Raw genomic sequence first — 24,479 nt, forward strand, 5'->3', positions numbered from 1 at the left:
AACCATTAAATACTCCTTACAATAAGAGACAAGAAGAAAGCACAGTATTTCCAGATCTGACAAATATCCGGTACCTCATTAGGAGAACATTCGCAGGGCTCCTCAGTAGCATGGATCAATGTATTATCCAGATCCACCATCAGAACCAGTTTTTTACTCTGGTGGAGTTTATTCTGATGAACTTTCGTCAGTCTTTCTGATAACCGTTGAAATGTCTGAAAGGGATAAATCAGTGAGGAAATCTCAGCATCTGTTATCAATGCACAAATCTTTATTATGATTTATGATCATTAAAATGACAAATCTCAACCAATATACAATTTTACTGGAGATATACAGTACCGTATATATACCCACACCTATACAGTATATATGCGTGTGTGTGTATATATATATCAATCAGTTGTTTTTAGAAAGACATGACACATACACATTGAAAATTACATTAGTGAGTAAGAGAAATAAAGTTTGTTACTGACCTCTAAAGTGATGTCTTCTTCAGGAGTTTCATTCCCCATCGGTGCCCCCAGGCTCTCCTCTGTGTTGGGTGGCCTTGGAAGGAAGCACAAAATGTCGATTTTTTCATCGTGTGTAAATTTGTACTTGTCTTTAATTATGTGCTGTATTGTTTTATTTATATGTGAACATTTTTAATCCTGAGATCATGAAATAGAAGAAAGTTCTATTTTTAATTCTATTCTATTTTAAATCTTTGGACAAATATAAAAATTGATAATGAAATGCGTTCCAGTTGATTTGATTAGGACAATACATATTAATCATCTTAGCAGCAAAAAGTGTCCAAGTAAATGTGCTGGAGTTAGCCTTCAAAGCTAACACTTCTGTAGCATAGCTATTATGCCTAAATATTTTGATGGGTTTCCTAATTTTTAAATCTATGCACCTTTCCGCAATGAATATGGCAATATTCATAGTAGTTGTAGAGAGTAAACTTACGAGTCCTGACAGTTACTTCCTTGAAGACAACTGTCAGGTGACTGTGCACCCGGAGGCTCTGGGTTCTCCATAGGCTTTTTATTTTTAGAGAAACAACCGATCCCCATCAAACTCCTTTTCTCTAAAGCTGGCCATGAAAAAAAAAAAAGTTATTGTCAGAAAACCAGATTTAAAAACCTCATACAGGTTCACATTTTGTTCCAGTCAAAAGCAATAGATCCTTAAACCCAAACAATTAAGAACAATTAATTTTGCAGCCTGTCCATACCTGCCACCTCACATGAACTATTTCCAGTTCAAGAAAATGGTAAAAAAAAAAAAACAATTTGAAATCTTTATTTAATTCTTGAAAAAATTGTGGAGTCTTGCATCAAACAGATCAATTACCCACAGATTGTGATTTAAATCTGCAGAGTATAATATGAGCTTCCAAATGTAGTAGGTTGATTTATAATCAAAGTCATTGATGATCAAAGCCTTGTGGCTTTGTTCTTTCAATATCAAGGTTTCTCCATAATCATGTGTTATTTGGCACATCATCACTAGCTTAAAGTTTGATTATTCTGTTCAAAAATATACACATAACCTTGGTTACCAAGGTTATATCCATGATGCATTGTAATTATACACTGTACATGCTATATGATCATTTAAATTAAAAGTATTTTCTCCAGCTTAACATCAGCTTGGAGTGCCAAAAATATCACCCTCCATCCTAAACAAGGTCAAGTGAAATGTCGTTGCAAATGTTGATGCGTGAATCCACCTTAACGTCTCTAAATGGGTGCCGCGTAAACGCAGCAACTCCCTTGAGCAAGGCACATATTTCAAAGCATTTGTCAAATCCTGACAAGTTTCAATCAGCTCTGAGTTTGAAAGCATTAACAGCTGATCATTTTGATGAACATTTCCTTTACCTTACAGTTCAATTTAAACTCCATGTTGGCCAATTCAGTTGGTGTATTATGCAGTGATAATTAATAGGAATTCATTAAACCATTACAGAGGTTATAATAATGAGCAAAATAAAGTAAAGATCAATAGAAGGGCTTGTCACACAGTGTACTGTACCTGTCTATCAGCGAGTGTGGAATGAATTATTATATGTTTGCTGTCTGTAGACTGTAACACGCCACTGAAATCTATTGTTGTTTTGGCTACGGAGAAGTTACATTCAGTCATAAAGATTAGATAGATATAATATAATATTTATAATATTATATAAAGATATAAAGAATATCAGCAAATAACACTCAACAGCCAACTTGTCCACCTTTGCATGTAATGAGAGGTTGTGGCTAAGGTAGATATATTGTCTTTATAGATGAAAGAGTTTAAAGCATCAAAGAAACTTCCAAGCCACAATTGCAGATTGGTTTTTTTTTTGTCACATGACTGTATTGGACAGGTTTAACGAATATATGGGACATGTAGTCCAGTACGTCTGCTTACTGAAAAATAAGCACATAATTGAACTACAAATAAAGCTTTGTGCATGTCCATGGAGTGGGTCTAAAAATAACATAAAAGTATATAGATATGCTGGAAAACCTGCTTCAGGTACACACACACACAAAATCTGTTCATAATATTTTGAGTTCAGAAGAATGCCACTGACAAGTAAACTTATTTTTGAGGTAATTTAAAATTGTATTACAATAAAGTAATGCCACTTGGGGTGATGTCATCTGCAGTTGTTGTTCCTGTATTAGATGCAGCCTATTTTATACTTTGAAATGATATTCACATACATGATATGATGTGAGACACTGGATGAATGAAAACCTTTTACAAGTGAATGATGCAAAAACAAATTCTTCCAGCTGGTCCAAAAACTCTTAGGCGCCGTTTCAGATTAACTCCCTTTCCTGTGAAACCTCGTGATATATAAAAACACACCAGATTCGAGATGTTATTGCATGTAATGTGCTTTCTTTTGTTTTTGTGAAGCACACATGATTTTAATTGAATTACAACATAATTTCACATGCAAGAAATAATGTGACATTTGTGTTATATTGTGTCACTAATTGAGCTTAAGGGAGCATTTATAATACATTAACGTTGTGCTTCTAGTAATATAGTTGACCTGCTTATTTTCCCCAAAACCCTGTATCAAATTTTTTTTAAAAGTCCTGAGAGATTGGGTTGCTCAAATGATTCTCCATTTTTCCCCACTTGTATCCACATAATTAATGGTAACTTGAGAGCTGAAAACTGTTAAGATCCCATAGAGCTGCAATCTCCCTCTCTCTCTCTCTCGCTTTCTCTCTCTCTCTCTCAAACAAACACACCTACACACACACACCTGTATGTAGAAGTCAGAGTGATGACAGAGGTGCATGTTACCTGCCCATTGAGGTGTGCGTTATTCAGTCACAGTTGGTGCTGGGTTGGCTTTCCAGAAGCGACCGTGACGGCGTTCTAAACCCTTTTTCCTTCCTTTATTACTGAAATGCACCGTTAAGGTTTCACGACCTCTTTTCGGACTCTGAGATGAACTTAAATTTCACATTGAAAAGATTTCTTCTGTTGTCTTTTTCTGTCTCCCACTTGTTTCTGCTTGAGGGTGAGTAATACCTAACTTTACATAGATAATAACAGTGAATGGTAATAATAAAAATACCTGTATTACTTTTATTTGTCATTTGAAATCTAAAATGTATAGATACTTCTTCATTACATCCTTCTGGGTTTATTTTAAAAAAATTTTATACATAAGCGCTCTAAAAAATTGTGTTTAGGAGCTCAGAGTCGGCTTTCAGTTGCAGATGGAGGACTGAAACGGTAAGCCATTGCGACTTCAAAAATTTAATTTCTTTAAATATGTGTAACTTTATAGGCTGAGGGCAATGAGAGATGTGGAGGGTTCGGCGGGTGTCACTTGTAGTTAGGAGTCTGAATTCAGAGGGTGTAAAGTGCACTTAAGTCTCCCCTCTGACTGTTCCTTCCCACTAATGTGCATGTTTGTGTGTGCGCAGGAGGGCTAATGCACTTCGGAGGAAACGGGATCTCCTTGGGGAGGAGGTTGGTACACTACACCTAAGAGAACCAGAGGAGGTCAGGGCACCCACATGCGCACGACACGCTAACTGACACAAAACTGGCTTTGTAAAGAATCAGACGCACTTGCTATCATATACGCTTCCTCCCAACAACGTCATGGTACAGTGCTGTGTCAAGGAGCTTGACAATCAATTCAGAAACTGCTCTGTTTGTTTTTTCCCAAGACGTATAAACCCCTGCTGGCTGATGGTGCTATGTCACGCAGCATTTTGCACAACTACACAGCCAGAGATGTTTCTTCAGGTAAATAAGGTGTCCCGTTTGAAGATTATCGCATCGACCTGTTTGTTGTTTTGAACATTCTTTTCGATCTGCAGCTGTGCAGTTATGAAGTGTTGATAAGGGCCTAATTAGGGATTTTAATTACTTTTTAAACCATTGGTAAACAAAACTGACAATTGTAAAGCTGGCTTGTTCTTTTTTTCCCAGAATATTGTGACTGTCTCAATGGTGGCTGGTGTCAGGAGGGCGGTGTGTGTGACTGCGCTCAGTTCCAGGCACTGGGAGACCGCTGCCAGATCAGTGAGTAACACACACACACACACACGCACACACATTTACACAGACACAGGGCCTGTCTTCTTTGGCATCGACTAACATTCTTAAGAATAAAGCTCGTTGACCTTATTGGTGAGTGACAGGTACCTTGCCTGGTATGCAGCAGACCTCATTAGAATGCTACAATATAGTGCATAGTACAGTAACAGGATTGTGTGTGCGTTCATATGTGTGTGTGTGTGCGTGTGTCTGTGTGTGTGTGTGTGCGTGTGTGTGTGTGTATCAGACTCTCAATCACTCAACAAGGTTAATCACGATTCCCATACCAATCCAGGAAGCATTCATTATCTGATTTAGCCAGTGTACTTTTCCTGCCTCTATCGCTCTTAATCAACCACTCTAAGCACTGTGAAGAACACAACGAAAGTGGGCTTTATGAGAGGTCTGTGTGTATGGTCAATAAACTAAGATATGAGGCCTCTTGGCATTTGCATGGTTAGGGCTATCCCTTACCCTTATGGTATAATATACTGAACTACTCTTTAGCATTCCGGGGCCTGATCCCCTCGGTGAGGGACTCCAGCCTTCCCACTCACCCAGTAGATCAGTAGACCAGTGCTAATGAACTGAACCACAACCATAAACCTCCATAAACTGCAACCACCAAAAATTGTAACCAACCCTAATCAAAACCCTAACTCTCTTATGGTGTAATATAGTAAACCACTACTGTACATGCCAAACTGCAAACAAACTGCAACCCACAACCATATACCCACAACCCTAAATCCCAACCCTAACCCTAACCCGTAACCTAAACCTTAACCAACCCTAACCCTTCTTAATCTAAATTTACTGCTCTTAAAAAACTCTCTTATAGAGTACTATGATAAACTACTCTTTTACATGCCAGCAGCCCAGATCCCGTCAGTGAGAGACTGCAGCCTTCCCACTCACCCACCAGATCAGTAGGCCAGTGCAAATGAACTGCAACCCACAACCCTAACCCCAACCTCTAACCCTAACCCTAACCCTATCCCCAACCCCTAACCCTAACCCCATCCATTCTTAATCTAAATTCATGTAAGAGTCTAATAAAATGAGCTGCTCTTAATAAACTCTCTTTTGATGTAATATGCTAATCTACTTCTTTATGTGCCTGTTCTTGAACCCGGACCCCCAGGTGAGCCTACCCATTCACCATAAACCCAAAACCCTAACCCTTACCCTAAACCTAAACAAATACCTTTTTACAGATTAAAAATTTTAAAAAAAAATTATTAAAGGTGTAACAGGGCAGGTGGCTTGTCTTTCATGTTATTACAGTGTCCGTGTCTTCTGCAATAAATTCTCATCTTCATGTGTAATTGACCCAGCTTATAACCACAAGACCTTAATTTTTCCCATAGTACCTAATAAGGGGCAGGACAGAGATGGCATCTGCAGATCCTGGGGTCAGCACCACTATGAAACATTTGACGGAATCTATTTCTACTTCCCTGGAACATGTTCTTATATTCTGGCCCAGGACTGTCATTCAGCCACTCCACAGTACACGGTGTGGGTAAGATCAAATTTAGACACTGAAATGTTCCCGGTTTATGATATATGGGGGTGGTCTATCCTTCTTTTATATGTTTCTTTTTTATTCTATAAAAAGTCAAATGAAAAAGTACAGCTAATTAGCAGTTAGAATCAAACAGGAAGTGCATTGGATTTATTTATTCACTTAATTACATCATCATTAATTGTCACTTTGACACTGACTGTTTACACACTTTAAAAAAAACATTAAAAACACCAAATATGGATGTTAAGTTAACAAAATACAGGCAGAAAATATGTAGCAGCAGAGATTACGAGTTATAAGTCTACTTCCTGATTTTTTTTAATTGACTTAATAATGAGAACTACACAAGTAAAACAATTGCAGCAATTTAAATGTCAAACCAAAAAAAAAAAAAAAAGACACATCACAGTGTCTGTGATGCTTGAATTAACATCACTTAGCTCTATTTAAGTGAGATGTATTTTTAGATCCACAACAGCAGAAGATGTGAAGGAAGCGTGTACTCCTGCCCAAGAGCCCTCAGCTTGTTCTTTCCTAACGAAGAGGAGATCCACATTTCTGGATATCAGGTCCATCAGGGAGGACGCAGGTGCGTGACAACGTCAAAACTAACACCTTTTTTACTCCTACCCTCACGTGTCAGAGCATCACTTGCATGTTTTCCCTTCTTTGTGTTTTGGTGGACCTTAAAAATGTCAGATTAAGTCTGCCTCAGACCATCGGGGGTGTTTTCATTGAGCGACTGGCTGATTACCTGCTGGTCAAGAGTGTCTTTGGCTTTTCTCTGGCCTGGGATGGAGGTTCAGGAGTCTATCTGAAGATGAGTGAAGAGCACCACGGCGCCCCATGTGGCCTATGTGGGAACTTCAACCACATCGCCGGGGATGACCTCACTACTGCTCGGGGTAAGACCGGCTCGAGTGGCCACTCATCTTCCTCTGTGCACCCACATGAGGCAATTGCTATTATTATACACTCAGCACTCATCCTGACCAATTATAGTAGCGGTGGGAGTTGGATACACCAGAGCGGAGAAAACTGATAGTTTCGGGGTTTGAATGGTTGGAAGGGGTCCTTCCTCAGATGAGCAGTAATCTGAACTGCAGTTTTTCTGGCCAGAATGCTGCCCAACTGTCTACGAATGGGCTCAGAGAGTGACAGTAACCCAATCCTCTGTCCACAGTTAACCAAACCTTTTAATTGTGTGTAGATGGTGCTAAAGACTTTCAGTAAAATGATTCCCCCCACCACCACCCTTGCCCATATGTTGTTCCAGACATCCTGACCGACGAGCCTGCTCTGTTTGCCAATAGTTGGGCCGTGGATCTTCCTCGTGAAAGAGCCTGCTCCTCAGTTGACCTTGACTTCAGTGGACCATGCCAGTCCGAGTCAGACATGGATGTAAGAATCGCAGTGGCTGTTGACATGTACACACAATATTGACTATATATACTCTGTAAATTATCCAGTTAATACTAAAGAATGCTTTTGAATTCCCAGCAAGCATAAATAACAGCGTGACTGTTTGCAGGATGCCATTGAAAAATGCAGTGCACTTCTATTCTTTCCATTTCTGTCCTGTCATGAAAACATTGATCCAAACCCATTTGTTGCCAGCTGCGTGTCTGACCTGTGTGTGTAAGTTAAAAGACATACATTATTTTACATATCAAACTTTGAACCATTTAGCCAGTTTGATCTTTGCTCTTGGACTCAGATCTGATGACGAGAAAACGTTTTGTCGAGCTTTGGTCGAGTACACCCGAGCATGCTCGCATGTTGGTTACCCGGTACGAGAGTGGAGGGATAGCTTCCCTTCTTGTGGTAAGATCACACTGGAACTCCTCATTCTTGTGAAGGTTGATTTAGCTAAATAGCAGCCTCTAATCTGCATGTGTGCTGCTTTATGTGACACTAAGATGGATGTCTTTTGGCCCATGTGTGTAGATGATGGCTGCAATGAGAGTTTTGTACACAGAGACTGCATTAGTTGCTGTCCGCCCACCTGTACATTTGAGACAGAGTGCCTTGGAACCAACCTCCACTGTTTGGATGGCTGCTACTGTCCAGATGGTATTCAGTCCTACTAATTGGTCTCATATTAGGTGGATTCCTCTTACTGTAGGTTGGATGTTTCCTTTTCCTCAGGTCTCATTCTTCACAATGGAACGTGCATCGCTGTGGCCCAGTGCCCGTGTGTATACCATGGAGCATCATATCCACAAGGACATGTGCTTCAACAAGGATGCAGTGTTTGGTGAGTGTCTGTATTTGTGAGGAAAGAGGTTTGTTAGCCTGCAGCTAACCTGCTGTGTGTTCTTAGCATCTGTGTTGGAGGAGTGTGGAACTGCACTGAGAACAACTGTACAGGTGAGCTTAGTTCATGACTGACAGAAAGACAAAGCTGTGAATTTAATTGTAATTGTCCTCTTCATGCTCTTCAGTGGAGTGTTCGGTGATAGGTGATGTGTTTGTGACGACGTTTGACGGTAGGATTTTTCTCCATCCGGGGGTGTGTCAGTACGTCCTGGCAAAGAGCCGCGGCGGCAGCAAATTCACCGTCACGATGCAGTACACCACATGCTCGGAGGTAGTTTTTACGCTCCAAATAATGTGTGAAACATTCACACACACACATACACACACAAGTACCCTACAGTGCAATATCCTGTCTATTGAGATCCACCAGAGTCAGATGTCTGATCCTTGTGTCTGCAGCAGCAGGTGTGCATCCAGTCGGTCTCAGTGGTGCTAGATGAAGATGTGAGTCACCAGATCACTTTGACCAGAGAAGGTGATGTGATCATAGGCGTCAATGCAGCAGCCAGCCTGCCCTATGTTGATGGTAGGAGCTTTTGGAGTGTATTTATTGTTATTTAAGGTAGATTCAGAGTTAAAAAAAAACTGACCAAAAAGACATTCCTCCCTTGAGATTGTCAATACAGGATTTTTGAATGTCTGGTTTTGTAGATGCGGTGGAGGTTCGGAGGCTGACCTCTGTGTTCACCCAGCTGAAGGCAGGCATTGGGCTGAAGCTACAGTATGATGGCCGAGGGGGGCGGGTCTATCTGCAGCTGGACAGCCGATGGCGTGGACAGACTCTCGGCCTCTGTGGAACTTTCAATGGGAACCTGCGCGATGACTTTTTGTGAGAAAGTACTGCCTACTTTTGGACGGCTGTTGGGAAACCTTATTTTGCCTGATGCCCTTTGCGTGCACTGTAGGTCTCCAGCAGGGATGATAGAGGGCACTCCTCAGCTTCACGCCAACGCCTGGAAGATTTCGTCAGCTTGTGTCGCCCCCGTCAACCAGCCCATCATAGACCCTTGTGAACTGAACCAGAACAATGGTAAAAGTGGACATACTTTGGTTTTTATTTTGGATAAATTTTATTAACGAATGCTTTCTTTTGTTGCCAGAAACTCAGTTTAAATGCTGCCATTTTACTTTTTGTGATATCTTAATGTTTTAAGTATGTCTTTAGATGATAACATTGCATTATTTGGTATTATTGCTGTTTTTTTAGAGGCTTCTTTCTTCAGTGAACACTTGCATTTAGTGGATTTGATGCACTCTAAAATCAAATGATAAATTTGTTTGCTGTATATTCCAGTATTCTATGCATCCCAGTGTGAAGTATTGATGGGGAGCGTGTTTTCTCCGTGTCACGGATACATCAGTCCAAACATCTACCAGCAGCAGTGTCGCTACCAGGCCTGTCATTGTGGGAGCAGCTGTTTGTGCACGGCCTTGGCTCACTATGCGTACCTCTGCTCCAAACACGGGGTCCGCATCGACTTCCGGTCACAGGTCTCGGAATGTGGTGAGCACCTCTGCGTTCTTTTCATGTCCCGGTTGCTTTGATCCTTTCAAAAGTATGACCAGGACGGCTCGTGTGTGTGCAGGTGTGGTGTGCCTTGGAGGTATGCTGTACCACTCCTGTGTTTCATCATGCGGCCGGTCTTGCCGAGCACTGTCTGGCACAGAGACGTGTAACCTTGACGACTGTGCGGAGGGGTGTGGCTGTCCAGACGGCAGCTACTATGATGATGTACGCCAGCGCTGTGTCCAACTGTAAGACATTATCGGTCCTAGCAACATATACTATTCAGTGTGATGTAATTAAAATGGTGCGAGTTTGTCCTCAGGTTTCAGTGTCACTGTTACTCCATCGGTGGTGTGTCACAGCCAGGGGAGGTGACCTTCAGTGCCTCTGGCCCCTGGTGAGTCACAATGACCCTCCTAGCTGCAAGAAAAATGTTCAAGCGATCATCTTATGAGACTCTTTATCCAACCCCTCATTCGCTGCCTTTTCATGCTCTCTCACCACCCTCTCCCGCTCTTTCTGATCCAGCCTGTGCAGAAATGGGAAGATGGAGTGTGTGCCAGAAGAAAAAGGTAACCTCCCTGCACTCCTGCTCCCCTCAGTTCCTCTTCCTGTTCTTTCCATCAACAAAGCGCTCTTTCAGACTATCTCCCTGTTGTCGTAGTCTGGAGCCTTATGCCTTTTAGCTTGCAGTCAAATAAGGGCAACGATGGGTTTTCATTTTGCGGAATTGTGTACGTGTATGTTGCAGAGCCAGACAGCGGAGAGGTCGGGGAGTGCCCTGAAGGGAAAGTGTACCACAGCTGTGCCGAGCAGGGCGGAGGCGTGGCCTGTGCGCCAACCTGCCGTAACCTGATGTTGAACCTCACCTGTCCTCCCAGTACACCCTGCATCTCTGGTTGTGTTTGTCCTCCTGGGTAACACAAGCATCCGCTTCTATCCTTCTCTTCTGAATCTTGTATCAGTGTTTCTGATATATGTGACAAGTCATCTTAAATCTATAGTTAATCTATAGTGTTCGAGCATATACAGTTCTAGAGTTCCCTGTGTTTTTGTTGCTATGGTGTTTTTATACATGCAGAGAAAATGATCTTCAGGCGGATTTTAGTAGCGTGACAGCCCAAAACAGAAAAAAGACACAACACCAGCGAAAACATCATCACCGTACACGGTGTGAAGTTGCTTTCTGTCAGTTTTTGACATCTTCGTCCAACCTTGCAGAAACGCACTGATTCCAATTTGCATTTGTTGCCTGGGTTACTGGATTATAATGCTGTAACTCTAGAAAATAAGCCCTGGTTATTTTCAGTAGCGCAGCAAAATTCTCCCACAGTTAGTTTTAATTCAGTCAGCGGCTCACGTCTGCTTTATAATGTGAATAATTTAAAGAAAAAACACCTGAGGAGATATTTTCTGCAGTCATAAATATATAACCTTCAAACCAAAATTCACACTTACGGTTTTACTCACAGGACTTAGAAATTGACTTTCTGCAATGTGGAATTAATTGAAGAGTTTTCTCATTGCGGACTTCCTCTTTGATATGTGGTTTATCTGCCAAGGCTGGTGCTGCACCAAGGTCGCTGCTACTACCCAGAAAACTGCCCGTGCGGCTGGCTGGGCCTGGAATACTTGCCCGGAGAAACCGTGGAAACGCCATGTTACAAATGGTATGTGTCCTCCACCCTCCCAAATCAAAAGAATGTGCAGGGATAAGTGTATCATTTCTGCTGACGTCCGGCTGCTCATCTCACCAGCGTGTGTCATCGTGGCTATTTCAACTGCACCTACTTCCCATGTCCAGCTGTGTGCACGATCTACAGTGACAGACACTACCACACATTTGACGGCCTGGAGTATGACTACCACACAGACTGCCAGGTCTATCTGCTCAAAGTGAGTCTGCGTTCTCTAATCGCTGTCAGGTTTTATGCACATTTGAGTATCTCTGTGGCTCAGAATGGGGCTCAGAATGTTTTCCTGGGACACTTCTGTCATGGACGTGTTTGTGAATGATCGAGGAACTAAGTAGCGGGGTGTGTGGTCATGCTAGCAAGCACGGTGCAATGCTGTAGCAACACAAAGAGACCAGTGTTCACTTCAAACCCCTAGGCTCCTGCGCTCCCAGGGATATAGAATTAGAATTAGCAGAACAGACATCGTAATTCAGGCCAAACACACTGCCAACCGCTATGCCGGCCTGAAAAGAATGGGTGGACAGGTCAGAACTCTATTCTAATAGCTTAGAATTACTTCCTGTTCTTGTCACCTCTCATATATCCAAAGCGACACAAGTCATGAATTTTAACCGCCACGCTTGGCTATCACCTGTTGCGCATCGCCAACAAACAAGTGAAAATTTCACACTGTGTTTGCAGAGTTGCTGAATCTTTCTTCCCTTTGTGAGAGTAATATTTTCTGTTCTCTTTTCCGTAGAGTGTGGGTGAAACCGAGGTGTCCATTGTTGCCCAAAACAAGGACTGCTATGAGAGCGGCATTGTGTGCATAAAATTCCTTGTTATTCATGTGGGCCTTACCAAAATTTACTTCACAGACAACTCAGGCAATCCTGTGAGCGCCATATGCACACTCACATTGTTTATGGATATTCAGTGTATTGATAAATCCAGCAAAAATGCATTTATTTCCTCAGAGTCCGTCCACTGTTGTTGGGAGAGGGTCAGAATTTGAGCTTTGGAAAGCAGGTTACTACACCGTGGTACATTTCCCTAATCAAGAAATGACCATCCTGTGGGACCACAAGACAACTGTTCACATCACAGCTGGACCACGGTGGAAGGTCCAGACTACGGTTACATCCTAAAAAATCGAAATGTGAAGAAATAAAAGGAAATCAAGGGTGAAAACTTGCCCTTCTCTGTTTGCTCCTCCAGGGCCTTCTGACAGGACTCTGTGGCAATTTTGACAGCGTGACAGTGAACGACATGACGACCTCCAGCCACATGGAGGTCAACAACGCACAGACCTTTGGAGACAGCTGGGCTCTGGGTCAGGTAATGGTCAGCCCTTTTCCCTGCATTATTATCCTTCCCTATTTAATGCATGCTCACTTGCTCTTTCATTCCCCTTCAGCTCTTTTGGCTCCTGTTAGTTGTTTCCCTCGAGTGCACTGTGATATTTAAAAGTAATCAGACCCCTAATCCGTGTGTGTGTGTGTGTGCGTGTGTGTGTGTGTGTGTGTGTGTGTGCGTGCGTGCGTGCGTGCGTGCGTGCGTGCGTGCGTGCGTGTGTGTGTGTGTGTGTGTGTTAGTGTGAAAGTGACTATGTTGTTGAGCGACCATGTGAAGGGGACTTGGGCCGACAGCCGTATGCCAAGAGGGAGTGTGCTCTTCTTTACAGTGATGTCTTTGCTCCGTGTCACAATGTGGTGAGTGCTATCTTTTCCTCTCTCTTAAACAAACAAACAAGCAAACACACATACCCTCATGCACACACACACACACACACACACACACACTCCTTCACAGAGTGACATCAGCTGGAGAGTGGTTATTTTACACGCATCAAGGGAGTAGGGGTTGTTGGGTGGGTGAGAGGTTATGGGAACAGCTGTAATTGAAGAGAATACATTGTTCGAGACACCCAACACCAAAGTTGATGAAAATTTGTCTCATTCTTGGTACTTGCAATAGATTTTAGTGTAGTTACATATGTGACCAGCAGATAGAGCCAAATAGCAGCCAAAGGAGAACGTCATTGACCTTGTGTCCAATTTATGGATTAAATAGATCAAAAGTTCTTCCAATGGTAAAGTAATTGTATAATTTCAGTATGTATCCAGCTGATTCCTCGGCCAAAATGCACTATTATTTACAATTTAATTAGAGGATTTGGGGTGAAATTGTGTGAAATTAAGCAAATATCTCAAAGTGACTTTACAGAAGATTACATCGAAGCAAATGCCCAGCAGAGGAGGTGAGATAGAATCTATCTTTGAATGTCAGTCGTAAAGGTCAGCTTTCAGGAGATAAACTGCACTGAGTAAATTTCATAATCTTTGCCTGGCTGCAAAGACACATTCTCCGTGTGTGCACAAAATACATGTTTCAACTTTTGACACATCCGTCTGCTTGGAAACGGTAGCAAAAGAGGGAGATGGGACTTATTTCACTTACAAGTTCTGGATTATAGAGACTTTGGGGTGGAGGTTTCTTCTTCTATTTTTTTGATGCAACTTCCTCTGTGTCATGTTGCAGCTAATCTTGGACAACTCATTCGTGATGCATTTGGTCTGTTTGTCCCACTATTTGCTCATCTCATATGGTGTGCACCAGAGGTTGACCCACATTCCTTTGTCCTAATATCCCATCTCTCATTCCCTGTTTGAATTATTAAGCACTATTCACCCTCCAAACAAGAACCCCCCCTCCCCCCGAGATATGGCCTGTTTCCATGTGTGTGTGTGTGTGTTTGTGTGTGTTCATGGGTGTGTATTATCAGGTGGATGTGGCCTGGTTCTACAGAAACTGCTTGACAGACACGTGCAACTGTAACCGCGGGGGTGACTGCGAGTGCCTGTGCACGTCCATCGCCGCTTACGCCCACAAGTGCTGTCAACAGGGGATAACCATCCAGTGGCGATCGCCCTCTATCTGCCGTGAGAATACACACAAACACACACAGACAGCTGATAATGCTCATGCTCACCCATCCACTTTTAACCGCTGTGTCTTTATTGTTACATTTTCTGAAATTAAAGCTGCCCAAATGTGAGATTAGTTGTATCATGCCGCCTTTTATGGCCTTATGTTTTTACCCCAGATTTAATTTTAATCTGGGTTATGCATTATTATCATCCTTGCACACTAACTTTTGATTTATTTTCTTCCAGCCTATGACTGTGAATACTACAATCAAGGTAGGTATGATGAAGGCTATTTGTTGTTATCAGTTGTCTCATCTCATCTCTAAAGACTTTTCCCCCCATTGCTGTGTTATTTCTCCTTATTTCTCACATCACCACAGAGTTGGGTAGTGGCCCATTTTCCTTGGTGAGCGCTGTTTCTAATGACACCATTTTTGGGGTGAATCGCACCAGCAATGCAGTGATTCCACTGGCACAAGTGAGACCTGGGCAGCTTCCACCTCCAGGCATACTGTTTAACTTCATGATCACAATGGGCCTGCAGAAAGACAGAGCATCACGTAAGTGTCTATGTTAACACAGTGACGTGTATAGAACAATCTTTGCTTCAGGGCCCTTTCATTTTTTTTCCCAGGTGTTCCTGTGGTTTCACTGGAATCTGCAGAAAGGCCAAATTATTTCCTTGCTGTGTCAGGAGGCAGCCATCTTCAGTTGGAGCACTGGAGTCAAGGGGCAGAGTTTAGTCGAAGGGCAACCTTTATTCAGCACCAGGGGCTTTTTCTGCCTGGCTTCACTTCTTTTGAGCTCTTTGGCCAACCGGGAATCTTCCTGACACTAACACGCGCTGTTGCACAAGCTCAGAGATATGACACCACCGACAGTTTTAAAGTCAGAGGCAGCTTCGCACTTGAAGGGTCAGACACACAGAACCCCAAAAGGTTTGCAAGGGCAGAGAAGGTAAATAACTAGTTGATGTTTCTCTCATCTGGCAGAGAGCAGTTTTGTCATTCCACACCGAATCATGTGCGAGTGGCGCTACCAGGCCTGTGCAAGCCCTTGTGCCCACACATGCAGCGACCCAGATGCGACGCGCTGCCAGTTCCTTCCTCCGTAAGAGCCTTAGCTCTCCCTTAGCACAACTGAATAATTCACTCTTGACTCAGCTGTTGACAATGTTTATGTAATTTGCAGTGTGGAGGGCTGCTTTCCACGTTGTCCCAAGAACATGGTCCTGGATGAAGTCACCAGAAGATGTGTTTACACGGAAGACTGTGAGAATCTCTTGTTTGTTTTGTTTTATTAAAAAAGGTCTGAAAAATGTTTTTATTTTTCTGCAAACACAGTATGTGCATGCAGCATTAACCGTATCCTCTAGGTGTGTCCCATCCCCCAACTCCGACGCCCTTTTCATACGTGACGCGGTCGAACAGAACGACCGCAGCACCAACAACAACAGTTGCCGCCACACCATCGCTACCTTCAATCACATCCACAGCTACTACCACAGCCACTATGACCACAGCACCCACCAGAGGAACAACTGCGTCCACCACAACCCAGAGGTCCACCACCGCCACTGCTTTTACCCCAAGTCCAGCTACAGAGCGCGTCACCACTTCACTCACATCTCCTCCCTCCTCGACTGTTCCTCCGACAACCGTTGCTTCTACCACTGCCACTCAATCGACGCTGCCAGAGACAACCGCAAGCGAGAGGACGTCGACGTCTTCAGCATCCACGGTGGTTGCTACGGTGACAGTAACACCTTCCATTGCATCCTCTGAGGCAACTTCTGTTTCCCTGACCTCATCCCCTCCTTCCTCGACTACTCCTGCCTCCACAACTTTACCGTCCCCTTCTACCACTCCCACTGTTCTGACAGAGTCCACCTCACCCCTAACAACATCCACTCCAACTGCTCCGACCTCCCCCTCCCCGCAGCCACCACCAAGTACAGCTAGGCCCACTGCCTCCACCACATCTATCCATGGAACCACCCCGAGGAACTTGACTACATCGCAGGCTACTTCCAAGGAGACTACAGTGATGACAGACAGAACAACGCTGACAGACAGGGTGACTATTCGGACAATGACGACGCAAACTCCTACATCCAGGACAGACACCACTGAGCTGGTAACCACAGAAATAATCACAAGCCCTGACACCTCTCCTACAACAGAAGAAGTATCAACCACACATCCTTTTCTCCTACCCACAACACCCTGCACAGTAAGTGTTTGTGTTGCACTGGAAATTTAGCCTAATTCAGCCTTAGAGATAAAAACAGTTGGTTCATATTCACTAAATATGGCCAGTTGTGCTGCATTTATTTGTTCAAGAACTTGCACAAACAATGATGCATGTGAATATTTGTACAATGCAGTTAAACTCATATAAGAGTCCATCATCCCTCTTTAGTTGTCCGCTGCTTATTTCGCATCAGATTTATGTGAAACATTTTTTTTCTCTGCAGCCTCCATACTCATACCGTATTGACGAGTGTGCTGAGCTGATCTGTTTCAATGGCGAGTTGCTTCTTCACAACTCTTCTGTGCACTGCCGCTACAACACCACACAGCCTCAGTGCAGTCTGCTGGGCCTGCCCGTCCTCATCAACACTGACCCCTGCTGTCCTCAGTGGCAGTGTCCCCTGTAAGTCTAATGACCAACGGGCTTTTGTTTTCATAATCAACCACTAGCAGGTGGACCGATTGATCAAACCTTTGTTGATCCTTGTTTGATTTAATCTTTGTGACCTGCAGGCCGCTGCACTGTCATGTCTGACCTCCGTGTTATCACGTTTGATGGCAACAATGTAGCTCTGTATGATAATGGCTCCTATATCCTGGTTAACCTGCCCACAGAGACTATTATTGGCACCGTGGAGAAATGCCCTACCAGTCAGGTGCAGTTAGCAAAACAGGCAGTTTTCATAAAATATTTGATGAAAATACAGAAACCCTTTGTTGCTTCTCATTGTAGAGTGTAAACTCCATCAGGCGAACTGTGAGTAAAGACTCATCGGTTGTTGTCAAATCGCTAATTCAAGGCCTATTTAGCGATGCTATATTATATATATTGATCATTTTTCTAATGAAACTCCATTACAGACTCCTACAGGAGGAACAGCTGGCCTATGTTTCAAAAGGCTGAACATTACAACCCCCACTTACAGAATCATCATCAACCGACTGGATCGCAAGGTGAACGCTGGTCTAATTCTCTCCGGATTTTCATCTCGTGCAAGACAACTAGACTCATTCATACCTGTTTGCACCCAACTGAGTTCAGGTGACTGTAAACTACAGAACCCCAAGGCTCCCGTTCTCTCATCACTCTCTGTATGTGGAGGACACCGGCAGCATGTACTTGATCCAAACCCCCGGTGGAGTCAGCATGCAGTGGTATCACAGCACAGGCATCATGGTGTTGCAGTACATCACCACCTACAACGCCTCGGTTCCCACTCAAGGCTTGTGTGGTGAGTCCACACCCATGCACGCATACTTCTGTTTAATGATCGGTTTTGACTGCATCAGCACCAAGCTCATTTATGCAAGTGCCATCTAGCAGCGCTATACTATCAGCATCACTTGAGCATCAGCGTCATGTGGTGTGACAGCCTTATATCTTCAGAGGCATTTGATTTATTAAGACAGTTTCACACACACACACACACGCACGCGCACACACACACACAGGTTGTAATATGTTGTATTGTTGCTGTAAGTCAAATATATTCACAGCCACTCTGTGTCTACACATCACACCAGGTTGCTGTGATGGGAACCCAGAGGATGACCTAAGGCTGCCTAATGGTACTGTGGTCAGGGAGCTGGGAGACATGATGCTCTTCCTTCATGCCTGGAGAGTGCCCACCACAGATGAAAGCGAACACATGCGCAGGATTGGAGACAACTGCACCACCGGGGACTGCTCCACTTGTCTCTCGATGCTCTACCAGAGAGCTTTCGTGCCATGTCACAGCAAGGTGTGCTAATCAAAAATATGTACAGACTCAATGGCATGCCTTAATAGTTTTATTGATTCATAAGTGTGCGTGGGGAAAATAAAGCCCCGGTAAGTGTTTTCTGGATCTATTTCTACAGGGACTATTTTTTCACTTTTATTGAGATTTTTGGCACCTGGTATAAGTGGGGTGGGAGAAAAAACAAACCAAAAAAATATTAAAAACCAATTAAATCCTTAATAATGAAATCAAATTTACATTTTAATGATGTTTAATGGTCTCCTGCCTGCAGGTTCCTCCAGAACACTTCTGTGACATTATGTGGGCGGGTGACCTACACTACAAGGATCACCAGTGCGACTTTCTGGCAGCATATGTGGCAGTCTGCTACACACATCAAGTCTGCATCAGCTGGAGACGGCACAATTTTTGCCGTAAGGAAGCGGAGACGTGCTGCGCGCACATGCAGATGTGCTCTCTCATGTTTCCCATTTGCTTATGCACTGTCTGTTGAACGGCTGTATTGTTGTAGCGTTGCGGTGTCCCCCCGGTAAGGAGTATCAACCTTGTGTGAGCACCTGCACCAGCCGCACCTGTCTGAACAGAGAATACTATGAAGAGAGCACCTGCTCCTTCATCAGAGAAGAGTGCGTGTGCCGCAGTGGAACCATATTGCACCGAGCTGACTCCCCGTACTGTGTCACTGAAGATCGCTGTGGTGAGAGAGTAATTACCTGCCTTTGTCATAAAGACATAAGAATGAAATTAAGCACTGGAGTATGAAAAACTCCGTATTAGTGTTACAACACTGCCGCATCATTGGTGTGTCTGCCGGGCTCTGATGTATTCAGTATGCACGGATAATGAAGGCAATCCTCGTGCCCCGGGCGAGGTGTGGAACGGTTCTGCTCGCAGCTGCTGTCTGTACAAGTGCCTGGAGAATGGCTCCGTGGTGGCCGTGGAGCCCGACTGCAGCTCCGTCCCCTCTCTGCTGTGTGAGAGAGAGGGAGAGTACGTACTGGATGTGGTGGAGGAAGGAGCCTGCTGCCCAAAGAAGATCTGTGGTGAGGGAATTGAGACATGAAACACGTGTTCGCCAAGCAGAGCATATGATGCACCTGTTTTTGGAGAGGGGAGGTTGAGCTTTTTCCTTCTCTCTTCTTCATTGGTCCATTTCAAAAAGCTAATAATCATCAATCGTTGCCATCTGTTGTGTCTGTTTGTTTGCATAATCGTCCATTTTTGTGCCATTGCTCCTTGTCCAGACTGCAACATGACTATCTGTGACAGCGAAGTGCCCTCATGTGATACTGGGAACAGACTAGTAATTGGATACAGCACTCTGTCCTGCTGCCCGGAGTACAGATGTGGTAAGGATTCACTTTCATTTAACCTCTTTTTCGTGCAAATAATACATTTGGACAAATTATCTCTATTTGCCTACAAAGTAAATATAGTGCTGTAGTCTGTAGCGTGGGGTAATAATTGAAAAGGGGGTGGGGGGGTAGTTTTATACGGTCCGAAACCTGCTATTAAAATTATGCTTGGAACTTTCACCAACTGCTGCTATAATTGGGCTTTCTCAGAGTGTGACCCCACGGCATGCCCTCCCATGTCTGCTCCCAGCTGCAGGGACGATCAGTTCCTTGTGGAGGTGAGAGGAGAAAAGCCCTGCTGCTTCACTTACCTGTGTGGTGAGTCTTTCCACAACGACTTACTCCCGTCGCGTCTCCCTCCTCTCACGTCGTCCTGGCTTATACCAACAAAACTGAATTTTCCTTGCCCATGTTTTCTGTCTGAGTAGTGTGTGAGTCATGTATTGAACCTGTTCCAACGTGTTCACGCGGAGAAATCCTGGCTGTGGATTTCAACAACACCTCCAGCTGCTGTCCTCATTACTATTGTGGTGAGCGTGCCCGTTAAGAGAGCATGTGCGCTTCTGTGACCCTGTCTTCAAAGTCATGCTTGCGCTTTCTCTCATGCGTTGTTACAGTCTGTGACGTCAACCTGTGCCCTGAATCATCTGTTAGCTGCACACCTGGTCTCTCTCTGGTGCAGGCCACTGTTGCTGGGAATTGCTGCCCACAATACCACTGTGGTACAAAATCATACACACACATACACACACACACTCCTAAATCACACTGCAGCGTCTGAGATATTTTGAAATAATGTTTGGAAAGATTTCAGAAGTTAAGATTACCACTTGCACAAACTTTTTTCTTTGAATTTCTCCCAGAATGCCGATGTGAGGACAGCTCTCTCCCCGTCTGTCAGGTGGTAAGTCAGCAAAAAAAGCTGCATCACTGTCTAATAATTTTTTTTATTATTATTATCATTTTGCTAGAAGCAAGATAAAATGAGGATACAGAGAAAAGTCAGCAATTTGTTTTTCTCTAAGGGGGAGGTGCTGGTCGAGATTCCAGACAGCAGCAGGAACTGCGGCTGTCCTCAGCACGAATGCCGTATGTGTTACGAAATGATGAAAAAAAAACACACCCACGGGAGGAGGATGCTGATACTGGAATTGTTTTAATTCCTCTTTCATTCTATTGAGTTATCGTGCCGAAGATTTAAATAAAAAAGCAATCTAAAGCATAGTAATAACTCGATTTTTTTTTTTTAAATGTTTGTTTGTGTAGAGAAAGCAGAGGTATGTCTGTTCCAAGGGGTGACGGTGCTGGGTCCAGGCCAATCCCTGGTTCAGTACCTAGAAGGAGAACTGTGTTACACCGTCCACTGCCTGCATCACAGGGACCCAGAATCGGGCTTCAACGCCATGGATGTTTCCTTTGTCAACTGCTCCCAAAAATGTGGCACGGTATGATAATTGCTTTGCACCCACAAACATCTTCCTGTTCATTTCCTTCACGCCGACCCTTTCTTCATGTGCAGCACCAGGTGTACGAGCCGTCCACAGACCCTCAGGTGTGCTGCGGCTCCTGCAAAAACATCTCCTGCACTTTTACAGATGAAAACAGGACAACAGATCTTTTTGCTGTATGGGTTACGCATCCACGTGCACTTTGCTCTACCTTTTTTTTCCCCCAGCGGGACTGATTTTCTTTGTTTGTGCAGGCGGGGAGTTCCTGGGTGGAGAACTGTACACGTTATGACTGTGTGGAAACAGCAGTGGGGGCGGTGATACTTGCTTCTGGGGTTGTTTGTCCACCTTTTAATGACACAGAATGTCTTCAGGTCTGGACAGTTGAAATTTATGCCAATAATGAATTTATGTTTTAGCCACGTTGTTATTGGAAGACTTACCAATGTCTCTGCGGATGGTTTTGAGTTTTTGACTGGTCTGCCATTTAATTTTGATCCTCTCTTTTGCAGAACGGTGGTGTAGTTCAGAGTTACGTGGATGGTTGCTGCAAGACATGTGAGCCTCATAATTTATTTGGTGCTTCTGGAAATGCTTTGAGCTGTTGATCAAAGGGGTGAGCACATTGTTGCCTGGCAGTGGATGGGCTTGTTGGCTAAACTTTGGGGGTGTGGCCTTTTGTAGAGGGTGAAGATGAGTCTTTTTGTTTGCCTGTGACTACATTTCCCACCATTCTTGGCCTACAGAATATGTTCTTCTTAAATTCTCTTTTTACAGTCGAAACAGGAAAGTACTTAACAGAAAATCCACAGGAAGTAACAGTCGACATGATGACATTTTAACCAGTTCTCCGCATTTACCTCATGCAATAAGATCTATAACCGAGATTTTGTGTGGGTTGAACCTTTAATAAACATGCGGTGGTGATGTTTTGTTTCTCTGGGAATTTTGCATTGCAGCCTGACCTGCTTGCCTGCTTTAGCAGTGTGACGTTGCTCTTTGGCCAATCATGGTGTTCAAAGGTGAGCATCCACCAATGAGAATGCAAGTTTCACGGTGCCGGCTGTGCTGGGCTTCTCTTTAGAATACATCAAATGGCTGAGTTCCTTGGCTGGCTTCCTGGAGTGACCCCTCCCCCACAACCACCCCACCCACAGAAGAAGTGAAATTCGTGTGCATGCCAGCTGCACTGATTCCATCCGTGTTGTGTTTGTGTGTGATGCTGAACTGTGTTTTATAAAAACAAAAAACCATGACCCTGTGTGTCTTCATGACATTCTCTGAACCCGGACGGCTGCGGCCCATGACGATGCTCCTAGGTTCCGGCGCTGGCGTTTTACCTTTTACCATTAATCCCGTAACCCCCACCGGTAGTACTAACTGTGACACAGGTACCGTCTCTTTGCATTGTTTCCCTTTGATTTTTTTCACGTTTGATTTTCACTGACAAAAGACACACTGTCAAGTTTTGTGTGAATGCCTGACATACTCTTTATATGTGTAGGTTTTATTTGTAATTTTTTTTTTTTTTTTTCTTGACTCCTGACTACTTGTCCATTTAGTGGATGATGTGATGCCCATTTAAGTATTTTTAGATGACAAAGAAGCTCGGAAGAGCATCTTTTATTAATATATGCACCAGCTTCGCATCAGTTGTGTTTTGACCTGCTTTGATTGGCTGAAAAGCAAGATTAGGTACATAGCAGGGGCCAGAAAGAGAGCTAGACCTTTGCTTGAGAAAATGTGCCCCCCGTCGCTAACTGTCAATCAAAGCAAGCCCCTACTGCTGGGCAACAAAGAGCCACGTTCAATAGGCCTTTTCAGGGTTGCGTGAGTAGCAGGTGTCCTTGGTAAATAGATGAAAGGTTGTGTTTGTGCGTTAACCTGTGTTGGATGGCCTTTTCTCTCTGTTTGAGTCATTAGATCATGCTTTTGTCCTGCTGTGTTAAGGGCAATGCATCTTACCTCTGTGTGAATATGTTTGTAGGCAAAGAGGACGGTAAAACGTGCAAACGCGTGGCCATTCGCACGACCATTCGAAAAGATGACTGCAGGAGCAACGCGCCGGTGAGAGAAGGAAGCAAACCAGCAAAAATGAGAAGCTAATCTACAATTCTGAATGTCTTTTATTACTGCCCCCTCCCTAGGTAACAGTCTACTCTTGTGACGGGAAATGTCCCTCCGCCACCATATTCAACTTCAACATAAACAGTCACGCACGTTTCTGTAAATGCTGCCGCGAAAGTGGACTTCAGACCCGCTCCGTAATCCTTTACTGCACACGGAACTCAACAATTGTGGAATACAGCTTCCAGGAGCCTTTGGACTGTTCCTGTCAGTGGAACTAGAAAATTAAAACAGCAAGACAATGTAGTACTATTTTGCCACTTTACAGGACTGATCTGGGGCCATGGGGTTAATTAAGACTAATGTGAGAAGGAAATGATTTCAAGTAGTTTGTTGTTGCTTTTGTTGTTATCATGCAGGCTTTTAGAGTTTTCATTTCAAGTAGGATTTCATCAGCCTTCTTCAGCCACTGCAGCTGCTGCAACAACAACATTACTGCTGTTGAATTCAAACACTATATATTGATTTAGCTGTCTTTTATCCGTTGCTCGAATGCTATTTGGTTCTGAAACATTGTAGCTCCTCTACTTTAAAGTCAAGTTGTCAATTATAAGATAAAAGCGTTCCTCTCAGACCGATCTCCTGTGTTTCCTCTCTCACTGGATCTTGTTACATGAGGCTCCTGATTCAGCATTCAAAGTGCTGCTGACGTGTGTTTGCCTTGTGCCTCAGAGAGGTTATTGCTGTGTGGGGGTCACCTCATCATAACAGAACCCCCCCCCCCCCAGTGGACTCAGCCCCCTGTCTGTCCATCATGTCTCCCTTTAACATTCCTGCCATTCTTCAGTGGCCTGCAGCTCCTCCACACCCCAAGTCTATGCCAAAACATTTCCACCACCGCAGTGTTATGAGCAGTTTGTGACACATGCTTATTTTCAAGTTAAAAAAAGAAACCATGATAAAATATGTTGGATTTGCGTGTCGTAACTCACTGTGGGCCATACTGAAGTATGGAGATGAAGATTAACCCGAACTACCTCAGGAGTAACCTAGTTTCCATAGTCATCTCTTTCTCTCTCTCTCTCTTTCTCT

The 24,479-nt window shown here is 43.8% G+C and overlaps 1 protein-coding gene and 1 long non-coding RNA gene across 2 annotated transcripts; one reads left to right on the forward strand and one right to left on the reverse strand.

The window, feature by feature from the left end:
* Positions 1 to 112: 112 nt before the first annotated feature.
* On the reverse strand, positions 113 to 1,084 carry LOC115251016 (uncharacterized). Its single transcript, XR_003889556.1, has 3 exons — positions 958 to 1,084; positions 480 to 552; positions 113 to 215 (listed from the first exon to the last, which is right to left on the reverse strand). It is a non-coding gene; the product is annotated as an uncharacterized lncRNA (long non-coding RNA).
* Positions 1,085 to 3,357: 2,273 nt separating this feature from the next.
* Positions 3,358 to 24,019, forward strand: otogl (otogelin-like). Its single transcript, XM_029842046.1, has 59 exons — positions 3,358 to 3,526; positions 3,702 to 3,744; positions 3,939 to 4,017; positions 4,188 to 4,266; positions 4,453 to 4,545; positions 5,931 to 6,085; positions 6,559 to 6,680; positions 6,791 to 6,996; positions 7,368 to 7,492; positions 7,623 to 7,729; positions 7,809 to 7,915; positions 8,039 to 8,164; positions 8,240 to 8,348; positions 8,415 to 8,461; positions 8,536 to 8,681; positions 8,810 to 8,936; positions 9,062 to 9,239; positions 9,316 to 9,440; positions 9,705 to 9,914; positions 9,997 to 10,165; positions 10,240 to 10,314; positions 10,446 to 10,489; positions 10,669 to 10,834; positions 11,480 to 11,587; positions 11,675 to 11,813; positions 12,354 to 12,488; positions 12,571 to 12,717; positions 12,812 to 12,931; positions 13,189 to 13,305; positions 14,379 to 14,535; positions 14,770 to 14,796; positions 14,904 to 15,083; positions 15,158 to 15,437; positions 15,523 to 15,633; positions 15,715 to 15,807; positions 15,899 to 16,263; positions 16,309 to 16,474; positions 16,641 to 16,755; positions 17,000 to 17,171; positions 17,289 to 17,431; positions 17,509 to 17,532; positions 17,637 to 17,729; positions 17,818 to 18,007; positions 18,300 to 18,517; positions 18,789 to 18,930; positions 19,029 to 19,214; positions 19,348 to 19,560; positions 19,762 to 19,866; positions 20,083 to 20,190; positions 20,301 to 20,402; positions 20,490 to 20,594; positions 20,736 to 20,776; positions 20,898 to 20,961; positions 21,139 to 21,317; positions 21,392 to 21,496; positions 21,575 to 21,694; positions 21,833 to 21,878; positions 23,308 to 23,387; positions 23,468 to 24,019. The coding sequence occupies exons 1-59, from the start codon at positions 3,454 to 3,456 to the stop codon at positions 23,666 to 23,668; spliced, it is 7,608 nt and encodes a 2,535-aa protein (XP_029697906.1). The 5' UTR covers positions 3,358 to 3,453; the 3' UTR covers positions 23,669 to 24,019.
* The last annotated feature ends 460 nt before the right edge of the window (positions 24,020 to 24,479 follow it).

This window comes from Takifugu rubripes, chromosome 9 (assembly GCF_901000725.2).
Source record: "Takifugu rubripes chromosome 9, fTakRub1.2, whole genome shotgun sequence".
NCBI lineage: Eukaryota > Metazoa > Chordata > Actinopteri > Tetraodontiformes > Tetraodontidae > Takifugu > Takifugu rubripes.

Excerpts from the sequence above, each read along its gene's own strand:
- otogl (XM_029842046.1), top strand. The coding sequence starts at position 3,454 with ATGAACTTAAATTTCACATTGAAAAGATTTCTTCTGTTGTCTTTTTCT. Across the intron at positions 7,730-7,808 it reads TGCGTGTCTGACCTGTGTGT|ATCTGATGACGAGAAAACGT; the intron begins GTAAGTTAAAAG and ends TCTTGGACTCAG. Across the intron at positions 15,634-15,714 it reads CGCTGCCAGTTCCTTCCTCC|TGTGGAGGGCTGCTTTCCAC; the intron begins GTAAGAGCCTTA and ends TGTAATTTGCAG.